Source organism: Macrobrachium rosenbergii, chromosome 14, assembly GCF_040412425.1.
Source record: "Macrobrachium rosenbergii isolate ZJJX-2024 chromosome 14, ASM4041242v1, whole genome shotgun sequence".
In the NCBI taxonomy this organism is placed as follows: domain Eukaryota; kingdom Metazoa; phylum Arthropoda; class Malacostraca; order Decapoda; family Palaemonidae; genus Macrobrachium; species Macrobrachium rosenbergii.
In genome coordinates, this window is record NC_089754.1 from 45,343,985 (window position 1) to 45,366,320 (window position 22,336).

The 22,336-nt window shown below is 37.7% G+C and overlaps 2 protein-coding genes across 5 annotated transcripts in view; both read right to left on the reverse strand.

Annotated features, from left to right (window-relative positions):
- Positions 1 to 219: 219 nt before the first annotated feature.
- On the reverse strand, positions 220 to 10,159 carry LOC136846068 (betaine--homocysteine S-methyltransferase 1-like). Its single transcript, XM_067116748.1, has 8 exons — positions 10,019 to 10,159; positions 8,307 to 8,436; positions 6,460 to 6,581; positions 3,612 to 3,803; positions 3,151 to 3,310; positions 2,440 to 2,610; positions 1,619 to 1,847; positions 220 to 736 (listed from the first exon to the last, which is right to left on the reverse strand). The coding sequence occupies exons 1-8, from the start codon at positions 10,028 to 10,030 to the stop codon at positions 649 to 651; spliced, it is 1,104 nt and encodes a 367-aa protein (XP_066972849.1). The 5' UTR covers positions 10,031 to 10,159; the 3' UTR covers positions 220 to 648.
- A 1,402-nt stretch (positions 10,160 to 11,561) lies between these two features.
- Positions 11,562 to 22,336, reverse strand: part of LOC136846070 (serine/threonine-protein kinase NIM1-like) — an 88,963-nt gene continuing 78,188 nt past the window's right edge. For all 4 annotated transcript variants that reach the window (XM_067116755.1, XM_067116753.1, XM_067116756.1 and 1 more), the window contains 6 exons: positions 20,821 to 20,932; positions 19,137 to 19,293; positions 17,378 to 17,548; positions 16,604 to 16,690; positions 15,699 to 15,941; positions 11,562 to 14,838 (listed from right to left, as the gene is read on the reverse strand). In XM_067116755.1, the coding sequence (XP_066972856.1) occupies positions 14,515 to 14,838; positions 15,699 to 15,941; positions 16,604 to 16,690; positions 17,378 to 17,548; positions 19,137 to 19,293; positions 20,821 to 20,932 (1,094 nt within the window). In that variant the 3' untranslated portion in view covers positions 11,562 to 14,514. The remainder of the gene's footprint in view (positions 14,839 to 15,698; positions 15,942 to 16,603; positions 16,691 to 17,377; positions 17,549 to 19,136; positions 19,294 to 20,820; positions 20,933 to 22,336) is intronic.

Here is a 22,336-nt window from a genome sequence, read left to right on the forward strand (position 1 = left end):
CTGTAGCTAATTATTCATTACCGGTGACAAAGTAAAATTTGCAAGGTATCTCCCAATATGTATTTTTTTCAGGTGCAAGATATGGTGGCAAAATGCTAATGTCACATAACTGGATTCTATCTATTTCAATTCCCGTGCATTCGGTTTTCAATAGGCTTCGTTATAATATAATTAATAACTAAATTGGAAGGTTATCGAAGGTAGAGGAGAAAGAAGATATACTACTTTATCTACTTTATTATGGAAGGAATAGAATTCAGTTGAGACAATGGCTAAGATGTGTCACAGGAGCGGGACTCCAGTACAAGTAAGGGGGAAGAAGTGAGAGAAAAATACAGCAGAAAGATAAAAGAAAGTGACAGTCCCATCTTTTTCAGACTTTCAGAAGGAACACCCAATAGCTTTCTCATTAAATATAAAATATAAAACTGGAGTGAGGGAAGTTAAAGAAGATGGACAGCAAAAGTAGGCAAAGATCAAAGGGAGCGGAAGAATAGAAAAATGAAGCAATCGATGTAACCATGTCATCTACAATGAGTCCGGCAAGGCTCTCTGTACCCAGCTACACAAAAGGGAAGCTCTTTCAAACCACAGCTTCCTTGTTCTCGTCAAAGGAAGATCAACTCCAAAGGATGGATGGGCTCTTACCTACTGAGGCTTCGGATCAATGTCGTGAGTAGGAGGCTGGACTCGCCCGGAGGAGGGGACTAAGGACTCCCAGTACTTCCGACCGACCCTGAAGGAAAAAAGACGGGTCAGTGACATATTGCCATTTTTTAATGAAAGGTAATACATTTGTGCATTGTTTTTACTTGTGATTAAATACCCTTAGGCGTTGCTAAAGACTGTCTGGATGAAGGCGCGCAGTATGGCTGAATTGAACTGAATATACAATTTAGGCCAAAGGCCAAGCACTGGGACCAATGAGGTCATTCAGCGCTGAAATGGAAACTGACAGCAAAACTTTAATAAGTGTAATGAGGAGGAAAACCTCGCAGTTGCACTGTGAATCAATTGTTAGGAGAGGGTGGGAAGAGAATATAAAGGAGGTACAGTAAAAAAAAAACGAAAGAGGTTGCAGCTAGGGGTCGAAGGGACGCTGCAAAGAACCTTAAGTAATGCCTACAGTGCACCCCATGAGGTGCACTGACAGCACTAACCCCCTACGAGGTTAGTATGCCTGGTGTTGATTCATAAAAATTGGAGTTAGCACTATTCAGTAGCATGTAATGTTAAATATCCTGTATACGACCACATGCCTAACATAAAAAAAGGAAAGACATTTTGTATCTATAATTTTTACTGTTGAGTACTAATGAATAAGCCGAGACGGTCTCACGAGGTCACTTTTTCTTTATCATCTGAATTTTGAACCCTACCACGAACATTCGACTTTGATTTTGCGACTTTGATTTTGCTGCCAGTATTGACTCCCTGGTGCAAAGATGATGACAATATTTCTGACCAAAGGAATATTTTATCTGTAATTAACTGAACGATTCTTAGTGTTGCCATTTTCATTTCCTCAAAAACAAAGATGAAAATCGACTAACTTCGACCGCATCCCGCGGACATCCGATCTAAACAAACTACATCTCAGATCATCTCAAACATTTACCTTTTCCGAATGAACGGAGAAGAGCTGAGGATGTTGTTTTCACCCCAGAGTTTGTGCTTGGCGCTTCCAGCGGGCCACTTGCCGCGCTCTTCTGCTAATTCCTCGGCGATTGCCCGGATGTGGTAGGCTTCGAAGCCACAGCATCCACCGATATATCGAACACCTAAGTCATATGCTGCCCTGGCAAACTTGTGGATATCGAATCTCGACACAGTCCTGGCTTCCATTGCTGTTCGAAAAATGAAGAAAAGGAGCAGCAAAGATTTAAAAAACTATTGGTTACTTGGAACTTAATTAATTTCTTATATTTCTTTATAGTTAGAAAAACGGTAGCACTGAATTTGGCTTGATAAAATAATTAAGAATATAAAAAATGTAAATTCGTAGGCAGTTACAATACACCTTCCAGATTAGAAAAAAATATTAATACTTTGTAAGCAACACTATAAAAGTGAATGAAAAAAAGTCAAGTGTTATATTATTCATTGTTGAGATCTGTGCACTGTCAAAATGTGTGTGCGTGCAAGAAAGCTTATTCAATAAATTTGCTGGCACAGGTAAAGCCAAGTTTAACTTGTGATGCTTTGTCATGTAAAATGTTCGCTGCAAAATGACAAAAAATAATTCTACAAACGACAAAACAGTGCAACAGAGTGACGAATAAAAAATATGAAGAATTGAGAACAAAAGCTAAATTTACAAAATCAATTTGTTTACATAAAATTTCATAACAAATATTCTTTCTTTAGATTATTAACCAAAAGAAAACTCAGAAGGAGCTTACGAATTCTTACAGGATACCATTCATATAAACTACTTACCAAAAGGATATTCAGGACAAGCTAGATATCCTTCTTTCCCAGTCCCTGTTGTAAAGAATCCATTGGGTTGTGCCATAAGGAAGGGCTTTAGGCCAGCCTTGTCCAGAGCTAACTTCATGGCTTTCATAGTATCAATAATCATGTAGGGGTCAAACATGCAGTTCACTCCAACTGAGACAAAGACAATATAAATATTTTCAGTAAATACACTAAAGGTTTATATATTATATATATATACATACACATATATATGTAGTGTATATATATATATATATATATATACATACACATATATATATAGTGTATATATATATATATATATATATATATATATATATATATATATTATACAGTAATGTACTGCAATGCAGTTTTTTCATTCCTTTTATGTACATATGAATCCGGAGCCATCTATTGTGTGAATTGTTTTCAGCTGCATTGTCACAATTTTACCTTAATTCTTAAGTGCTGTAACAGGTACAGATGTACACAAATATGAATTTACAAGCAGTCACATTTGCACAAGTACATATGTAAGAGTATATACATCACATATCTTATCCTCTTATCCTGCCTTTAAGAAACGAATCAAAAAGTTCAGTTAAAGATATTCACACAATAGATTTTCTTTATTACGTTCCTTAAACTCAACAGAAATATAAACACCTAAGTTCATTTTCTTGGACAAGTAAAAAGGAGAAAAATGCTCACCAACATCCGCGCCAGCCTTTGCCATCCTGATGGCACATTCACCTGGGGGGACGCCTGCATAGTCACCCCTGACACTTATACACATGGTGGCTGCCACTGGCAGCCCGCTCTTCTTGACCTCCTCAATGGCCCATTCTATTTCCTCCACGTACATGAAAAACTGCAAGAAATGATAAGGAGATTTGAGTTTCTTTGTTTCCCACATGGGTTTAATGATTGTAGTCATAAGCCTATCCAGAAGGTATGATGAAATCTAATGAGTTAAGAATTTCTTTGTTGCTACTAAAAATACCTATCATGAAAAGTTTCTGTGTAACGATTTATTAAAGAAAATCAGCACAAAGGCTCGTGTCAGTTTTTTTAGGAATGGAAAACAAAGGGCAAATAATCTACCTATGCTCTGACACGAGTAAAGGAACCCGTGCTCAAGGAAGGTCAAGTAACACTGTCTTGAAACTTACTTCACAAATGATGAAGTCCACTTTGTTAGCCAAAAAGGTCTCGACTTGTCCCCTTATGTGAGCTTGCACTGCTTCCTTCCCCTTCCCATTAGTGTAAGATGGGGTCTGAGTCACCCCTCCCGCCACTAAGGCGTCTCCCTCAAGAGCCACTTCATGGGCTAATTTGCAGGCTGCATTGTTGAGGTCTGTGCACTGTTAAAATACAAAACCATTAATGGCAGATACATTGTATAATGTTAAATTTTATGTAAACTGTAGGTTATTCAAGTGATCTGATGTACTGAGAAAAAGTTTGGGGAGAAAAAAACGGCAGTACCTAAATTTGTTTTCTCTTATTATACAGGCCTTAATTTCAATTCTTTAACTATCCCAGTCCCTCTCCTTTCTTTTACTTTGAAGGTTTAAAGGTCTCTCATGATAGGCAGAGGAGCGAGACAGACCACTGCACTGGCGCACAACAGACCAAACATATATCAAAACATATGTTGTTCAAAATAACATGAGAATTGTAAAACCAAAAACTCACCTTATTAGGCTTCAGTACAGGCCACTAATTCCAAAACAAACTTACACCCCTAAGAGAACAACCTATGAAACAACAGACTGGGACGTCCCAACAACCACAACCTATCTCTACCAAAACCGCCATAGACTCTCTCCTCCTTCACCTATACCAACTTCTTTCCATCTTTACCTTTACAAACCCTCACCCAGTCCCAAAGACCACAACGTATAACGAAACCTACAAATAATTTTATTATCACTCTAGCCCCTCCATTATTTCTAATGAAGATAAATAACTATGTTTTACTTAACTGACAAGTAATAATATATATCAATATCTAATTTCAACGTGTATATATATATATAACATATAAATAACATATATATATTATATATAATGTAATTAAAATATATTTGTATGTATAGCTACTTTTACTTTTTCCAGGAGCTTTGTTTAGTGAAAATTTTGAAAACGCATTTAGCAAAATTACTTTTTCCCGCCATACTCAGCATCTTGTCAACAAACACACGACAAAAGGCTATATCATTTCATTCTTTACTAAGGCTTTGGAGCTTTGGAAGGATATCCTGTATGTTTAAAGCTACCATAAAATAATTTTGATTTGTTTGGAATATATTTCTTTAAAAAATTACAATAAAAATACCTGCAGGATTAATAAGTATAGGCCTAAGGTTTTCTTGGCACAGAATTTCCATGTCACTATTCTTCAAGGCTAGTTTTCCTTGATATAATGATTCAATAACTTTCACCGTAGAGATTTTATTAATTTTATATATTCGAAATTATGCTGCACTTGTAAGTTTTAAACTAAGAATAATATAGAATATTACCAAATGAATAGTGAGCGCATAGATGTAGCCTTGACTACCAAAACTTACTTTTCCCATTAGCAATCTGAAACATATTTTTTTAAGAAAAAATAAACCAGAGTTTGTTACATATGTAAAAATTAACAATTTATACTTTGAATCTAATAAGTTGTTTTCTACAGTTTGTTTACGTAGCCCTGAAATACTCGCCAGGCGTGACGTTTCGGAATTCGTTAAGAAACCACCTTTGACCAAATGCATATTTTCAAACAACTCTAACGTTGCCTTAACATGTCTAAAACTGAAAAACTGTTGGCATAGACGGTATCCTACAGGCCTACCTACTGCAAAGATTTCTTAATGGCTATCAAAACACAGTACCTGTCCTTAGGCATCACAATAGGCTAACGTGTTTGGAAGGTCTCGTTTTCACAACCAGTAACCTAGGCCTATTTGTATGCCTCCTTACTACTCTTTTCTACTTTATGTGCCATATACGAAGCTCATATGATTTGTGTTCTGATTTCAACACTGAACTCACCACTGCACTTTCGTGCCACCATAATATGCTAAAAAACAAAGGACGTCAAAAGAGAAAACGTACCTAATGCAAACAAGACATTTAACTGCCTAGCACAAAATTATGGGTAAATAAAATTCAACATCCCTTGCTTACCCGTTGTCTGCTATTTCACTTTCTCTAGAAGAATTCCTGTGCCCATTTCTGCCGTTCGTAAACCGAACATTGTAACATTATGAAGATAATGACCGAAATAAATCAGAGGAACCACTTCAAGTTTACACAGCTAACTGTAAACCTTCCGGCTGCAAGCAGCGCCCCCTGCCCTGGTGGCGACACACCAAACTATTCAGCACTATTATCAGAAACGATGGAACTTTACAGATAACATCCTCAGTTATTATTAACCCTTATGGGCGAAAGCTACTGAGCAACCGTGACCATCTCCCGTGCTTCGATTAACCTTTCGCCTTATCACATGAACAATGTAACTCATACAGTGTCACAGACGCTCTTCTCTTACTAGGTCTAACTGTTTTACTCTCCCGAAACGGTGTCGAGATCCTATTTCGAATGCTTTGTTTCTGGAAATGCTTTGTCTAAATTTTTATCTCGATCTTATTGATTTTATTATGTTAACGTATAAATCACAGCTACATATAACTGTCATTTTCAAACCATTCTCACTTTAAATCATGGTTCATTATCACCGTAATTTGCCCTGCTGTTGCTTTCCTACTCTGGTCTCTATCCACTTGTCTTGGATCTAGAATATTTATATTGAGGGTCAGGTTTATTTTGTTTTTACGCAATTTGCCTTTTATCGGATGCATTTGCACACACTTCAAGTTAAAACAACAAATTCGTACGAGTTTAGAAGTCCCTTTGTTTGGTATCTGTAACATTCTGCTTAATATGATCAGTTACCAACAGGTTGCAAAAGTCGGCAGTGGGAAAAGGAACAGATATGACCAGAAATAAAGGACGCCTGACCTTGTAAGAATATCCTTTCTCTCCTGCGTGCTTCACCTGCAAGGTATCGTCAGTGGAAAAGAAGGTGAACGTCTGCATAACATCGCTTCCAGCGCGTAGGAATTCCCTATGTAGCTGCTTGACTGAAATGAGCGGGAAATGAATCATTTTTATGATCATCAAGTACGATATTAGCAATGTAAGTTATTTTTGCGTTTCGGGGAAGCGCATGACTTCAACAAGAACAGCATTATCTGCAGACTGTACTATCTCTTTCTAGACCTACAATTATAACATTGGGAAACACTGCAGACACTGACTTCCAGGAAAGCTTTTGGAATTCAGCGAGGAGAGATATCCTCTCCATATATCGGCTGGTTTGTCCATTTACTCACTGTATGATCAGGACTCTAATAGGTGATTCATTTATCATAGACTACGAATCAGATATCAGGTAGAAAACATTACTCTTGTCCTGCCAGCAGTTTCTATGTTCGGTTATTCACAGAAAACTTCAAAAACTTTAGGGGATACTACTCCTTTTCTGCATTGCAATGATTATCTATTATATTACTTTGTTCTTGCCTGGTGTTTTTTTCTCGGTTCCCTAGTATCCATATGGTCTCTCTCTCTCTCTCTCTCTCTCTCTCTCTCTCTCTCTCTCTCTCTGTAGAGCATGTTAACTTTTGTCCTATCGTGAGACTAGGCAGGAACGGTATGGAAACCGACCTGATTGCAGTGAATTACATACTTGGCTACTGATCGAATGTTGTGGGTTGCAGTTGAAAAGGAAGGGGAGGGAAAAGCACATAAATAAAAGCAAGAGGAAAATATTCTCTCGATGTAACCATCACCCAACCATTCATAAAATATCTCTCTCTCTCTCTCTCTCTCTCTCTATATATATCTATCTATATATATATATATATATATATATATATATATATATATATATATATATATATATATATATATATCAGTACTTGACTGAATATATAATTGATTATGCTGTATCCAGTGTTACTGAGAATATCATAATTAGAAACAGGTTTCCCTCGTGTTTTTAATCATTCAATAACCGTCAAACTGCTACATTTTAGACTCCATTCTTCATGTGACTTACCTAACTGAATTGTTATCAGCAAAATCACTCCATCTGATCGCTTATCTGCGATTCCCATTCATTTCATCCTGTGTAGTTTGAGAGCATGGCAACTGTTTTTTTTTTTCTGCTCGAAATCTTACCTAATATGCTTAATTGATTATGTGTCACTCCTCCATAGCATCCTTCGCTTATCAGTAATCCAAACAACAGAATAACTTGTATTTTATCAATGGAAAACTATTATATGTAATAAATCGTAAGTCTAGGGACAAAAGTCCAAGGTTATCGTTCTTGTTGGAGATTCAGTGATTGACAGTACCTGTTTACAGAGTGGGTTTGTAAAAACAACCTGACCTTGAATTTCTAAAATTGTTATTCCTTCCAATGAAAGTTGGAAATCATCCCTTTATGAATTATATTTTATTTCAAGGTCTATGCGTGGGTATAGGTATGATCTGAAGTGTGTTGTAACGCTTGAAGTGACAGCCGGGGTGCAATAGAGGCGCAGTAATAACAAAACTGTTGTACTGCTAGCTGTGATTTACAGTATTTTTTCCGGCAGCATGTTCACGTCCATTTTTTGAATTTTCGCATTTAAACCGAATACTTTCTGGATATTAATACTAATTTTCTTAGCAATGAAAATTATAGAAATCACAAGCTGTTATACCAAAATATATAATAAAGGATACACATTTGCTCTGTTGTCGAAATTTATAATGACATTAGGCCTAATAACAGAGGAAATATAAGTAAGGCTTACCTGCTTCAGGGTGTTCAATGACAGCCTCGGGTGTCCAGGCTCCTCCTGTAACGTAACCCCTTTTTTCCAAAGCGATAACAAATCCGCCGTCGCCTATCACTACTCCATCCCGTAGCCTTTCTAACAAACCCTAAAGGAAAAAGAAGAAGAATAGCGCATGCTGCAAGCTTCTATGTTAATTACGTCCAGTTTAGAAACATATCAGTGGACTCATACTGTCAAAAATGACGATAATTTAGAGAAGGTCTAGATTATCTCGAAGTTCGGTCTAAGAAGGTACCTTCGTTCTGCTTGCTTATATAAATGACAGTGGTGAGAAAGGCTTGGCCTAGGCTGGACAACGGCATATAAACGTGGTGCTCTTTACACATAACCATTATTACACAGATAAATAAAATGACCATGGATTTACGTGACATTTTATAGTAGGGCTAGCAAGTTTATGTTGCCACATTGACGCTGTGGAAATCAGCCTTTCTCGAATGACGCTGTTCAGTAGCTGTTTATTTATCTCTTCTATTTTTTACAGACTCTTCAATAACAGATAAAAGCGCATAAACAAGCATACATGCTAATATATTAGTCCATGAGTTCCTCTCTTCTTTATTTTGCTTCGACTGGGAATTTTAAACTCCATAAGCACAGATGAATTCAGTTAACTACTCAGTAACCACAGTTGCTTCCTTAGTACGAGGACGATTATGAGTTGTGATGGCAAAGTTAGAGGGAAGTTGGGAGAGGGAAAAAAACAAGGGAATCGGTACAAAGATTGAAGGAATAGAAGTTGATGGAGAGAGGGGCAGACCTTCCCTCTTGACGTATTCATATCCTTCCTAGAATTCTACCTCAGTGAACTGACCTGTGCACTGATGAACTGATTTTCCTAACCCCAATTGCTGGCCTGTGCATTGAGTTGTGAAGATCAACTGAATTGAGCCGTCAGCATCAAATCTCTCTTGGGCGAATCATACTCACTTGGTAACATTGGTCTTTCATTCCCTTTACTTTACATGTTTTTAAGATGCTAGAAAGGAGGAATGGAAGTATTTTATAGCCCTAAATGCCAATGTAATAATACATATTTTTTTTTACATTTACGTTGTGACTGTCTTATAAGTAGGCTTTGGGAAAGGAGTAACTTTGTTATCATTTCAGCTGATATCTCGGCAGCTTAAAGACTTCCTTAACTCCTACTGGAAAATAGTAGCCTACTATCAGTTAGTATCCGTTATCATATTATGTACCACATGATAATGCAGTAATTTTGGTCGCTTTCCACACACTTTTAGTAAGTATAGTTCCATATATTGTCTCAGTATCTACAGTAATTATGGTAATTTTGAAATAAGCTACCAAGTTCAATGAATTCTCTTAACGATTACCGAGAATTTAACTGAAAACTTTCTATTTTGCTTTGACAACAGAAAAAAAATCTATTCCACTTGCATGTTTTACGCCACAGATAGAGTAATTTGATATCTCATTCCACCCTCAGAAGCAATGGATGTTTTATTTCTATTCTAATGTTTTCAAAGAAACTTGTTATCCCTGATGAAAGCTGAATTCGACTGCAACAATTAAGATTTGTTGCACTGCTCAAGAATCTACCAGTTTTCCCAACACAACGGGAAAATCTCTAGCACTTTCCCACCGCAGGGAAATTCACAACTGGGCTTTGAAGCCAGCAAATGTAACTCACGAAAGTGAAGTACCTTTTTGACCATCTTGAAGGAGACACTCTTGAAGCGGACGTTCAGAGATGACTGAGGCAGGTGGGTGACTCACACGTCACCGTTTCTCTCAGTTGCAGCACTGTCTGTGCCGGTTCCCATACGAATATATTTGAGTCATTTTTCCACATCATACAGGCATAACTGGTTGTTCAGAAAGACAGAATTAGTAAAAAAAAAAATTATTTCTTCCCGAGGAAGACTGGAGCCATCATTGCCATTTCCTACCGAGGAAGAGGGTAGTACTGACAAAGAAAAAGAATTCTTTCGGAGGAAAATAATAATCGTTAACACTTTCTTGCTTAGAATCACCGGAAGACTTGCAAGCAACTTGTTACCAAGGATGATAAAGTACTCTGATAACAATTTCTTCCCGAGGGAGATAATTGGCTGGTGCTTCACAGACTACAATTTCTAGGCAAGAAAGACGTATACAGCCCTTTGGCTTTCGAAAAGGCCCACACTGCTTTCAAAATTGTAGAAGCAACTAGGAATGGACGCCATTGGCAACTTGTTATGAATGCTGTCTGACTTGAAAAATCATTCTGATAATACTGAAATGACTGCAGTTTTGCTCCATATAGCTGAAGAACTAACAGACGTTACTCATATATATACAGTATATATATATATATATATATATATATATTAAACACAATAAAACTTTTTTTGCGGCGCCACAGAGCCTTCCGGTTATCAGCAATTCCTTAGAGATGAGGTTACTAGCCCATACCCTTTATTTTTCTGGATTACCAGTGGCTCTGAGAACCATTCACAGCTGGCTTAACTGGTTACCGGGCGCGAACCACGGACCTTGCTACTGTCATCTCAGAATGGTACTACAACTCGAAGGTCCTTCATTTCTTGTGTGACATTGATTTGATGCTTAATTAATTCTGTCGTGATATGTTAACGCGAAGTAAGGATTTTTAACATAATTATGAATGATGGCTTCTCTTCTTAACAACAAAGTAAATTATTGGTCTTACGAAACCTTGAAGGAAGAAGACCCCCTTTTGGATGCAGTAGCATACAATCGTTTGTCGTCTTGTTGTGCCGGTGCATAAATACTTTAGCAATGAGACCCAGGAACTGACAAATAGTGGCAGTAAACAAAGAATCCACATGACAGTACAGGCACCTTCTACTGTCTCAGGGTAGACAAGCAGTTTTTGTACCTGTACTTGTAAAAGTTGTCTCTGTAGGGTTTTCAGTGACTAGTTCATGCACCCATTCATTTATTTTGCTTTGCATTGATGTAAACCTTCATTATAAAATAAGTGTCTGTAGAAAAGGCTGTCTTATTAAACTGTTGAAAACCTTTGTAAGGAAACAGTAATTCAGATGTTCTCTTGAACAAGTACTGTAAGGTAACGCATGTGAACCCTTGCAGCCCGTCTTATCTGTGAACAAGTGACGTTACGCCATCATGTAGACAATGGGGCATGTTCAAGATATCAGTGTAACGTACTCGAATCCTTGACGAGGAAAATACAAAAAGTAGGATAAACAAAAACACCAAGAATCTTTTTCAAAACTGGACTTTTATTAAATTAAAATCAATCTTGGTCCAATTCAATACTCACAATACTGAATCTTAAAATACATCACAGTTTGAGGTTTACAGTAGCTTCTTACTCGACAATCATAGCTTTTCAGATTAATACTCACCTATTTCACGATGGCATGTTGATTTGCCCGGTTGGTTTGACGTTAATTTAACCTGCGTTGTTGAATCGAAATGTTCGGACATGTGACAGAGAACAGAAAAGAGCAGAAATACGGAAAAACAGTTAGAGTATCAGAAAGAAAGGTAAACAGAACATGTTAATGAACACAACTTCAATTATGACATTCGAGTAATCGGTCTAAAAACTATGATAATCTAACTTTCTAAAACTTGATGCCTTTCGTTACTTGAACATGAGTTTTCGTTTACCACGAACTACCTGTAATTATGCCTTCCTATGAATTACTGCTCATTCGTAATTAATCTCTTAGAATTTAGGCAGTACCATTATGCCCTGACGAGGAATATTGTGATATATATACACTCCAATCTCCGCCATATTTTTACACATCAGGTATCTCTATGACTAACAAGCACACTGAAATCACGATTATGCCTCTACCCATCTCGCTAAGGCGACACTCTCCTTCTACTTCGTATTGCTCAGTAATTACGGGTATTAATAACTGCCACAGGACGCTATGCGTTTCTGGATAATACAACCTAATGTTATCTCTTCAAGCTAAAGGCGAAGTGACTAAAGTAATCTCGAAGCGTTGGGATTTTTCCTTTTTGAAAAAGGAATCGTGTCTACTTTGTTACGGGAATGGTTGGTATACCGGGCGATCTCTCGGCGAAATGCAAAGGTGTTCCTCAAGGTGGGTTATGGCACTGCCTGTATTCTTCTCCTCTTCTATTATCCTATAGTACAGTTATACAGAGCATTTGTTTACACAGGGTAATGCAGAGCACCTCCCAATGTAACTCTCATCATCTTCATTGTGGGTTAGTAATGACTATATACAATAGATATATACACTAGTTAAACTTAGAACTGTCTCTTTGGCCTTCATAAATAATAATCAACTCTAAAGTACGCTATAAATCTACATTTGGTATTCAAAAAAAGTCATTGCTATTCACAGACATGCTCCTGTCTCAGTATAATGCCCCCGGAGTATTTCACATTATATTCTTTTAACCACTAACTGTACAGTAAGTCTTTTTTAGGGTAAATCACCCCTGTGAAAATTTGTCATAAGGTTAAGAATATCAACTCCTCGGTAAACATGCAAATAAGAATGTCTAAAGAATTCAAATGCAGGAATACTCCCGATAAGTGCTACCATTCCCAGGCATTTATTCAAATGCATCCTCTTTACTGGAAATTTCAGATTCCTGTCCTAACAAATGCTGAGGAGTTCTCAAGCTACAGACTTATCCTTTCAGAACTGTAAAACATTTTTTCATAGACTAAACCATCTTTTGTTTTTCCCTCGGCAGACTGGATTTATAATTTGCTTAACACATCGATACAGAGTCGAATATTCTCATATTGCATAAACTCACTTCTAGTGTAATTCTAATGACTATCCCTAAATTGAGAAGCACCATGAAAATATTCGACTTGGCTGCTGAGAAATAGCTCGCAAAATGTGTTGGTCGTGAGCAAAAGTCTCTCTTTACTAACTAATTGGTATTCTGTTGATATCTTGCTTGCCTACCAAAATCAACTGGTAACTTCTTAAGTATGCGCGCGAGTATGCATATATGCATAATAATTTTCCCAACATTAATGGAGGTTCCTCTTTAGCATGGCATTCTGGAGTAGGTGTTTTTCAAACACGGCCTTCAGTCATACAAATCTTAATGCAGTTCACAAACCTACCAGACATAAATCTTTACTGTCTTACTGTGACTGTACAGACATCAGGAGGAGTTGATATCAGTATCCCTATGGACCACAGACCTCCTAATGTCTGCTTAAAACATTCTGGAGTTCTTGGAGAACAATTTCATTTATTTCTTTTAACAATTCAGTTCCCCAGACGCCACACCCGCCCCCCAACACTTATTATCTGAATAAATTTCCATTACTCGGAATATGCTTTGAGCCTCAAATATCCCCATTTAGTTTATTTTTAGAATTTATTATATATACCCCTCACGATTTACAATCTATGTATTTGAACCATCTGTTATGGTACACTAAAATCCTTATATCCACTACGTATGCATACATGTGTGTGTGTTTATACTCATAAATACAGATTATATACATACTGCATGTATGCACATACATACACACATATATGAATTTATATACATACTTATACTGTACACACTTGAGTTTGATATTAGGAATTTAATGCCTTTTCGAAGTACCACAGAAAAAATGAAAGTATTGAAAATAAATACGAAATAAATAGACCTATATTAAGTTTCACGGTACAGTCTGATTTGCTCTGAAACAAATCTCGCGATAAAGCCCTAAATCGAGGTAACCTTCTGCACCACAAGACTGCAGAGACACCAGGAGACAGGTCACAGGTCACACGAACGTGGCTTTAACGTGACCCTCTGCACCACAAGACTGCGGAGACACCAGGAGGCAGGTCACAGGTCATACAGGTCACACGAACGTGGCTTTAACTTCTTGGAAAATTTTGCACCAAGTAGCCAATGCATATTCGTAAACTGGTAGTAAAATTGAAATCTCTCCTGTCTGTGCTTGTGTAACGCCATCTCAGCGAACGTGCTTGCCTTCAATTATGCACCAGTACAGAAGAAAACGTCAGCCACTTGGTGCAAAACGTCAGAAAACGTTCTTCAAGTGTGACGCAGCCTCCGACCCACATCAGAACCTATTCGACAGAATGCGAAAGAGAAAAGAAAAAAAAAATATGACATTTTCCCCTGAGATTCAGACCTCTTAATGCAGTCGAACGAATGATGATTTCATAATACCCTAGACGATATTGCATGCCCGGGACTTGACCCCGCCGGGCGCAGAGGATGCCAGACCATTTCGGAGTCTGAGCTTGGGTCTCCTGACGACCATTTCCTTGCAGGGCGACGACGTCGGAGTCGTCGACGCCGCAGACGTGTTGCTCGCGTTTGTCTCTACTGAGTTGTTGTTGGAGACTTTGCTCGGGGTGTTCGCCTGGGTGAGAAGACGATGCAGCAGGATGCGATATGTGGCAATGGCGGGGGATCGCGCCCCCATGGGAGCTCCTTCCTCGAGGGATTCTCGGTTTATGCCCCACTTCTCTAGGGATGTTAATGTCTCCTCCTGAAGTAAAAAGAAAGGGTATGGAGTCCTGAATTACTCAGTGCTTTTAATTCAGTCGACATCTCAATTTGTTTTCATTCGATATACTTTGTCTACATTTTGTTAGATGCCAAGGACAATAGCAGTGGCATCCAGATGTTCAATTATAATAATAAATTTACGGACGTTGTTTTATTTCTCATTTAAAGACTAAAAATTTCATTTCATGCTAGATTCATGTGTAACCGATACCAACAAAAAGACTAAAGCTTCAAAGGCTTGGGGGAACCACGTATAATGCCGGGTTGATTATTGCACGAACCAGTTGAAAAGTAATGTATCATTTACCAATTATTAGAAAACATATAATTACCAGAAATCCAATACAAAATTCAGGTCAAGAAAGTGGGCTTATTGTAAACATTATTATTTTATAATAACGCCATTTACTCGCTGATACATTTTTTTACAAAATAGAAAACTTATTTTTCAAGAAAAGGTAAAAAAAGAATCCTGATATGAGAAGGAATAACACCATAACAACGTTTAAAGAAAGCAAAAAAATCACATCGGTCAATATTATCATAAAGTGATTTAATAAGACCAATAAGTTCATTTCTGGACTCTGATACAGCTTGGCCACGTTACTCGTCCTTTAAATAAAGAGAAAATTGAAGCAAGGTTAACTTGAAGAAGTTGGACAGCTAATTAGGATGAGCACTATAGATGGGGATACAAGGGACGTTGCATACAACCTTTCGTACTATCTACAGCGTCCCAACCAAGGCAAACTGTGAGCGGTCCCTCTCCCTACGAGAATACAGCAGAAATGTTAAGAAGGCATTTTGCTTTATTTACGTGAAAAATGCTTTTAAACGGACCTCAGCGGAGGAGATTTCATCCGAAGACAACTTCGGAGCCACGACGTAGCTGGGAAGGGGCGTGGCTGGCTCTGGCGTCTTGGAGAGCCACGTGTGGGAGGCGATGATCTGAGGGGAAGGTCTCTCGGCGGGGTCCTGGACCAGGAGACGGGAGATGAGGTCCGTGGCGGCCGGGGACACGAAGTCCGGGGTGACGAAGCTCCCGGCGAGGATGTGTCTCTTGAGGCCGGCCACTGTGTTTGCCTATTTATGGGGGGAGAGACAGGAGGTGAAGAATTAATTGAGGGAGATCGGGAAAATAACGACATGAAAAAACATTGAGGACAAATTTATTTTACTTATTTATTTATAAATGACTTGTTTAACCAGACCTCTGAACCCTTTTGGGGTTCTTCTCGGCCTGGGGAAAAAATTGAGGACAAATAAAAAAAATTTTCATAGTATCACGAGTCTTGAAATGGAGCAACGAACCCACAGTTATTTAACTGTATAAATACATTCAAAACAAAACTGTATAGTTATATAACTGTGGATTTATTGCTACAGTGAGGATTACTGGAAAAATCTCATGATGAATCTGATGGTTAAATTGAGGTTTACTGAGAAAATAGTATTATGGATGACTGGAAAAAAGGCATGATGAAATTAAAGATGACTGGATAGTTGGAAAATAGGGACAAGATGATGAAATTGAGAACGCCTTGATGATTTCATGTCCTTTAAGATTGGAAATGATATTTGAAGTGTGAAAAGGCAACAGTCTTTCACTTTCTAAAGCAAAGAGAGTTGTTATTAGTCATTTTTCTGAATATTGACTCTAAATATTTCCATTTTCCTAAACTAAATTTGTTCCGATGTGTAACCATCATCAGTTGATTCCATAAGAGGAGGCTGTTTCAGTTTACCTTGAAGGGCATATCTGCTGTGAGGACGAAGAACAGGAGAACTCCAAGTGCCCAGATGTCGACCGCCGGACCTAAATAGGATTCATCCTGGAAAACATGAATAGTGCCCATTAATCATCAAGATAATATTATGCTCTTGCCGTCCAACAATCCTGGAATTAATCTGGTAACCTTGTCATCTACACCCTACCACTGACCTGATACTAGTACTACCCAAATCTCAGTGCTGACTTTGTACCAGTGCCAATCAAATTTGGGTAATGACTACCAGGTACCAGTGCCATTTAAACCTGGCACTGACCGGTTCCAATGTCATCAAAAGCGAGGCATTCACCCGTTACTGGCACATTTTTGCTCTGTCCTAGATGAATTACTTATGTCAACTGAACATTTCAAGGAAAGCCACATATAACTTTGCCATAAATCTATATTTCTGACAAAAAAAACTCATAAAAATAAAGCAATGATATAATTTTGTCATGATGTGTTTACATGCAGATTCAAATTATACAACATATACTCATGTATAAACATATATGTCACATTGCTAATTTCCTGATTATAAACAAAAAACAAGAGAGCCAATAGCAAGTAGACCTCATTGCTGCTGCCTGTGAATCATTGCAAATATTTCTTTACAATAAATTTATTTATGGCCTGAGCCCCACCCTTTTATCCATCTCCCTTTTATTTCTTCTTCTCTTTTGGATTGGGCTAGATAAGGGTACTGGGTTTCCCTTCCAACTGAACTCTGCAATAAAGCTGAAAACGAACCTTATAGAGCTCTGGCGCCGCGTACGGCGGAGAACCACAGAAGGTGCTGAGTTGCTGCGCCAGTGAAGACACTCGCGTCGAGAAGCCGAAGTCTCCTAATTTGACTATTCCTGGGCCCGCTATAAACACGTTTTCTGCCTTGATATCTCTATGGATAATGGAAAGACCATGCTGCGAAGAGACGAGATTCATTAACACGACAGAAAACAGCAAAAACTACGAAATAATTGGTCATTATCGTCGCAGTGTCACACGAACAAGGTTTTTTTTTTTTTGGTAGGTTTTAGCATTCCCCAGCCAAACTTTGCACCGAGTTGACAATGTTTGTAGCTAGATTTAAACAGCGAATTCTGTTTGCTTGCGTGATAATCATGACTGTCACCAGTTATAAAATATGCAATTACTGGTTGTTTGTTGGGAATTTTGGCGACAAGATACACAAAAAAGCAAACTTGTCACATAGCTTTGATAATCTGTTAAGTTATTATTTTTCAAACCAAATTACATGTAATAATAGTAATAATAATAATAATAATAATAATAATAATAATAATAATAATAATAATACAAAAGGAACTCCATTACTGTCCGACTGATATATATACATATATATATATATATATATATATATATATATATATATATATATATATATATATATATATATATATATATATATATATATATATATATATATATATATATATATATATAAACATATAATATTCATATAAACATAAACAAGAATTCATTGCATTATAAATATTTTGTCATATTTTGTTCCCTGACGGACAGCTTTGTGGCTGATACCTCTGGGAAAATGGAGAACCATTTTATAGACAGGGGGAAATAAATATAATCGTCTCCATTCTATAATATTATTTACTTTGCCTTTCTGTCTTGTAGACAGTACTGAATAGTGTAGTATAGATTAACTCTGACAATCAAGTTTCATATAATCTAACCCAGATCTTAAGTTCATTGATTTACTTCTTTGAATTTCGATATTTACTGTTGCCAATCCACGAACAAATTCTGGAAGTGGTTAATCCTTTTCCGATAACACTTGTATTACATCTAGCGCGCACAAGTTCCAGTTATCCACATGCAACTTATTCTCTCTCTCTCTCTCTCTCTCTCAAACACACACTCTCTCTCATCTCAGACTCTCACTCTCTCTCGGACAAGATACACACATACACAGACAAGCACACACAAACACATACACATATACACAAACAAACACACACATACACAGACAGGCACATACACAGACAAGCACGCACACACCTACACGGACAAGCACATACAAACATATACACACGTACACACACAAACACACACACACACACACAGCAGCGAACAGCCAAACTCTTTATCTTTTCCTGTCTCTTACACACAGTATCAAAAACTCACTCCTTCTCTCTCATAAACACGCACAAGTTTCTCTCTCTCTCTCTCTCTCTCTCTCTCTCTCTCTCTCTCTCTCTCTCACACACACACACACACACACAAACTGAGCAATCGCAAAGACCACTGACATTCGTTTGACCATGAAAAACTACTCGAAAATCGAGGCACCTGACCTAATTGCCTGTAAAATTAATTAAGAGAAGTAATTACCTAACAGATAAGAGTCACACACTATACAACTAGACACAGTAATCAAACCTACTGGTGGAGTCATCAAACCTATAGTTGCTGTAATTAAACCTACAGGTGCTGTAATTAAACCAACAGACGCAGCTGGCAAACTCACCAAATAGGTGACAGCAGCCAGCACTTGCGTGAACACTTTGGCGGAGTCGTTTTCGGACAGGCGTCCCTCCGCCGTGATTCGATTGAAGAGCTCCCCGCCTGGCGCGAACTCCAGTACCAAGTGGATGCGAGAGAGCGTCTCCACGACTTCGAATAGCCTGAAAAGAGGATCGAATCCCATTATAGAAGACGCAATGTTAATTCGTTCATCTATAGTTCCGCACAACACATAAAGTCTACGGTCCTTCCACTCCACGTTTGACTATCACGGACTCTTCAACAAGTATATGCAGAACGACATAATATATGCGATATATAAGAAAGATGCAATTGCAAAATGAAATGGAATGGAATGGAAATGGAATATAAAATTTAGGCTAAAGGCCAAGCACTGGGACCTATGAAGTCGTTCAGCGAAGAAAGGGAAACTGACAGCACAAAGGTTTGAAAGGTGTAGGAAAACCTCGCAATTGCATCATGAAACAAAATGTTAAGAGAGGGTGCAAAGTAAGATAGAAGACAGAGAATATGAACGGAGGTACAGTACTGGGAATGAAAAGGGTTGCAGCTATGGGCCGAAGAGACACTGCAAAGAACCTCAAGTAATGCCTACAGTACACCGAGTGAGGTGCACTGACGGCACTACCTCCCAACGGGGGGCAACTGCAAAATGACTCTGACATGGCGGCCATGTCTGAGTGTAATGTAATATCTAAAGAATGATTAACACGAGCCACTGCCCTCACGTCAGATGAATGAAATCTTCTTTAGCTGTTATCAAAATCAAAATCAATACTTCAAGGTTGTGCGGATGATTAATTTAGCGTTTTCTGAAGGTTTCGTAAAACATCTTAAGTTTCTAAAGAAAACTGAGCCGCTCGCTACGCGCTTTGGTGTCTCAAATATTCCGAGAACCGGTGCTGCGGGAATTTTACGGATAAATACCATGGAAATATTGGGGATAGTTACTGTGGGAATATTGTGGCAAATCCCTCTGAATACCTTCGCAGCTTTTTTTTTTTTTTTTTATTTGAAGCTAGAAGGCCTCATCTCCACAATAGGATAGGATACCGGTGGCAATATTGATTACCGATTTGCTTCTCTTAAAGCACATGATTTAAAATGCAGGCGAAAAACCCAATTTTATTTTTTATTCTTATATATACACATATAATTTATATATATATATATATATACAGTATATATATATATTATTTTATATATATATAGATAGATAGATAGATAGATAGATAGATAGAAATATACATCTGTGTAATGTAAGTATGTATCTATGTGTATATAAATGTGCATAGTATGTATGTACTTTGTAAATATGTATACATAAATGAATACACTCACACGCATATATTATATACGTTAGCCTATGCTTTTATATATATGCGTTCTCTCTCTCTCTCTCTCTCTCTCTCTCTCTCTCTCTCTATATATATATATATATATATATATATATATATATATATATATATATATATATAGAGAGAGAGAGAGAGAGAGAGAGAGAGAGAGAGAGAGAGAGAGAGAGAGAGAACCCATATATAAAAACATAGCCTAACGTATAAACACACAAATCCCAAAGACTAAATTCAACCTCTCTACGCCACAAAAGGCATACTGCTACAACCAACCGTCCCAGGTTCTTCTCACCGAACTCCCAAGTCACTCACCTGATAATATTTGGGTGGGCCACAGCATCCATATTGGCTATCTCCCTGGCCAGCATCCTCTGCGTCTTCTGGTCCAGCTTCGCTTTGTCTATTACTTTGACGGCGACTTTATCTGAAGAAGAGCAAGGAAAAAGAGTTATGAGACTTCAATAAGTTTCGTGGTTTCATTGAGATTGTGAATAAATGAAGAAGACAATTCGTGAGGTGTTTATTGAATGTGAAGAATACATAAACACACACACACACACATATACAGATAACCACACTCATACACACACATACACACATACACACACACACACACACACACATATATATGAGGATAAAAAAAAGGCCCATAAAACACGTTGAAATAGTGTTTTATGGGCCTTTTATCTTCATATTATACTGTTGTATTACAGTAAAAGACATTCATATACACACACACACATATGTATATATATATATATATATATATATATATATATATATATATATATATATATATATATATATATATATATATACATACATACATATTATCAAGCATTAAGAAATAACTAATTACAAGTTTCTCAGCAACTTACTTTCCTGTAAAACAAATTAAAAACTGCTTTTTAAGAGCGCAAATGTTATTCTAGAAACCAAAAATACAAAAATAACTCATACGGAACACAACCCAGTTCTTAAAAAAATTTTGAGGCTAAAGAACGTTAAGAAGGGTCCCAAGGCACTAATGCAGTGCCAAGTGCTTTTTCCAATACTAGCTCTTACGATGATCGGAACCAGAGGCGGAAATCCGATGAAGCAAGTGTCACGTAAAAAAAATATTGCCTGACGACTCGAAGGCCACGAAAGATTAGTTACATAACGTGAGCTTTTCGTAGGAGGGCAGTGCCGTCAGTGCACCTCACGCGGCGCACTGTATGCATTACTAAAGGTTCTTTGCAGCGTCCCTTCGACGCCTAGAGCTGCAACTCCTTTCATTCCTTTTACTATACCTCCATTCATATTCTCAGATTTTCATTTTGCTGTCCAGCCTCTCTTTACAGTTGTTTTATAATGCAGCTGAGAGGTTTTTCTCCTGTTACACCTTTCAGACCTTTCTACTCTCATTGGATGGGTCGATATCGTACTCGGCTAGCACTCTCCTAGGCCTGCGTTCGATTCTCCGGCCGGCCAATGAAGAATTAGAGGAATTTATTTCTGGTGATAGAAATTCGTTTCTCGGTATAATGTGGTTCGGATTCCACAGTAAGCTGTAGGTCCCGTTGCTGGGTAACCAATTGGTTCTTAGCCACGTAAAATAAGTCTAATCCTTCGGGCCAGCCCTCTCTGGGAGAGCTGTTAATCAGCTCAGTGGTCTGGTTAAACTAAGGTATACTTAACTTTCTACTCACAATTTCCCTTTCAGCGCTGAATGGCCTCACAGGTCCCAGTACTTGGGATTTAGCCTCAATTCTACATTCTACTCCATCCATAACATGAGGTGACCGGACCTAAAACGTTGACTAGTTTAAAAAAAAAAAAAAATTTT

Excerpts from the sequence above, each read along its gene's own strand:
- LOC136846068 (XM_067116748.1), bottom strand. Across the intron at positions 1,848-2,439 it reads TTGTCCTGAATATCCTTTTG|CAATGGAAGCCAGGACTGTG; the intron begins GTAAGTAGTTTA and ends TTTTTCGAACAG. Across the intron at positions 737-1,618 it reads TCTCCGTTCATTCGGAAAAG|GGTCGGTCGGAAGTACTGGG; the intron begins GTAAATGTTTGA and ends TTTTTCCTTCAG.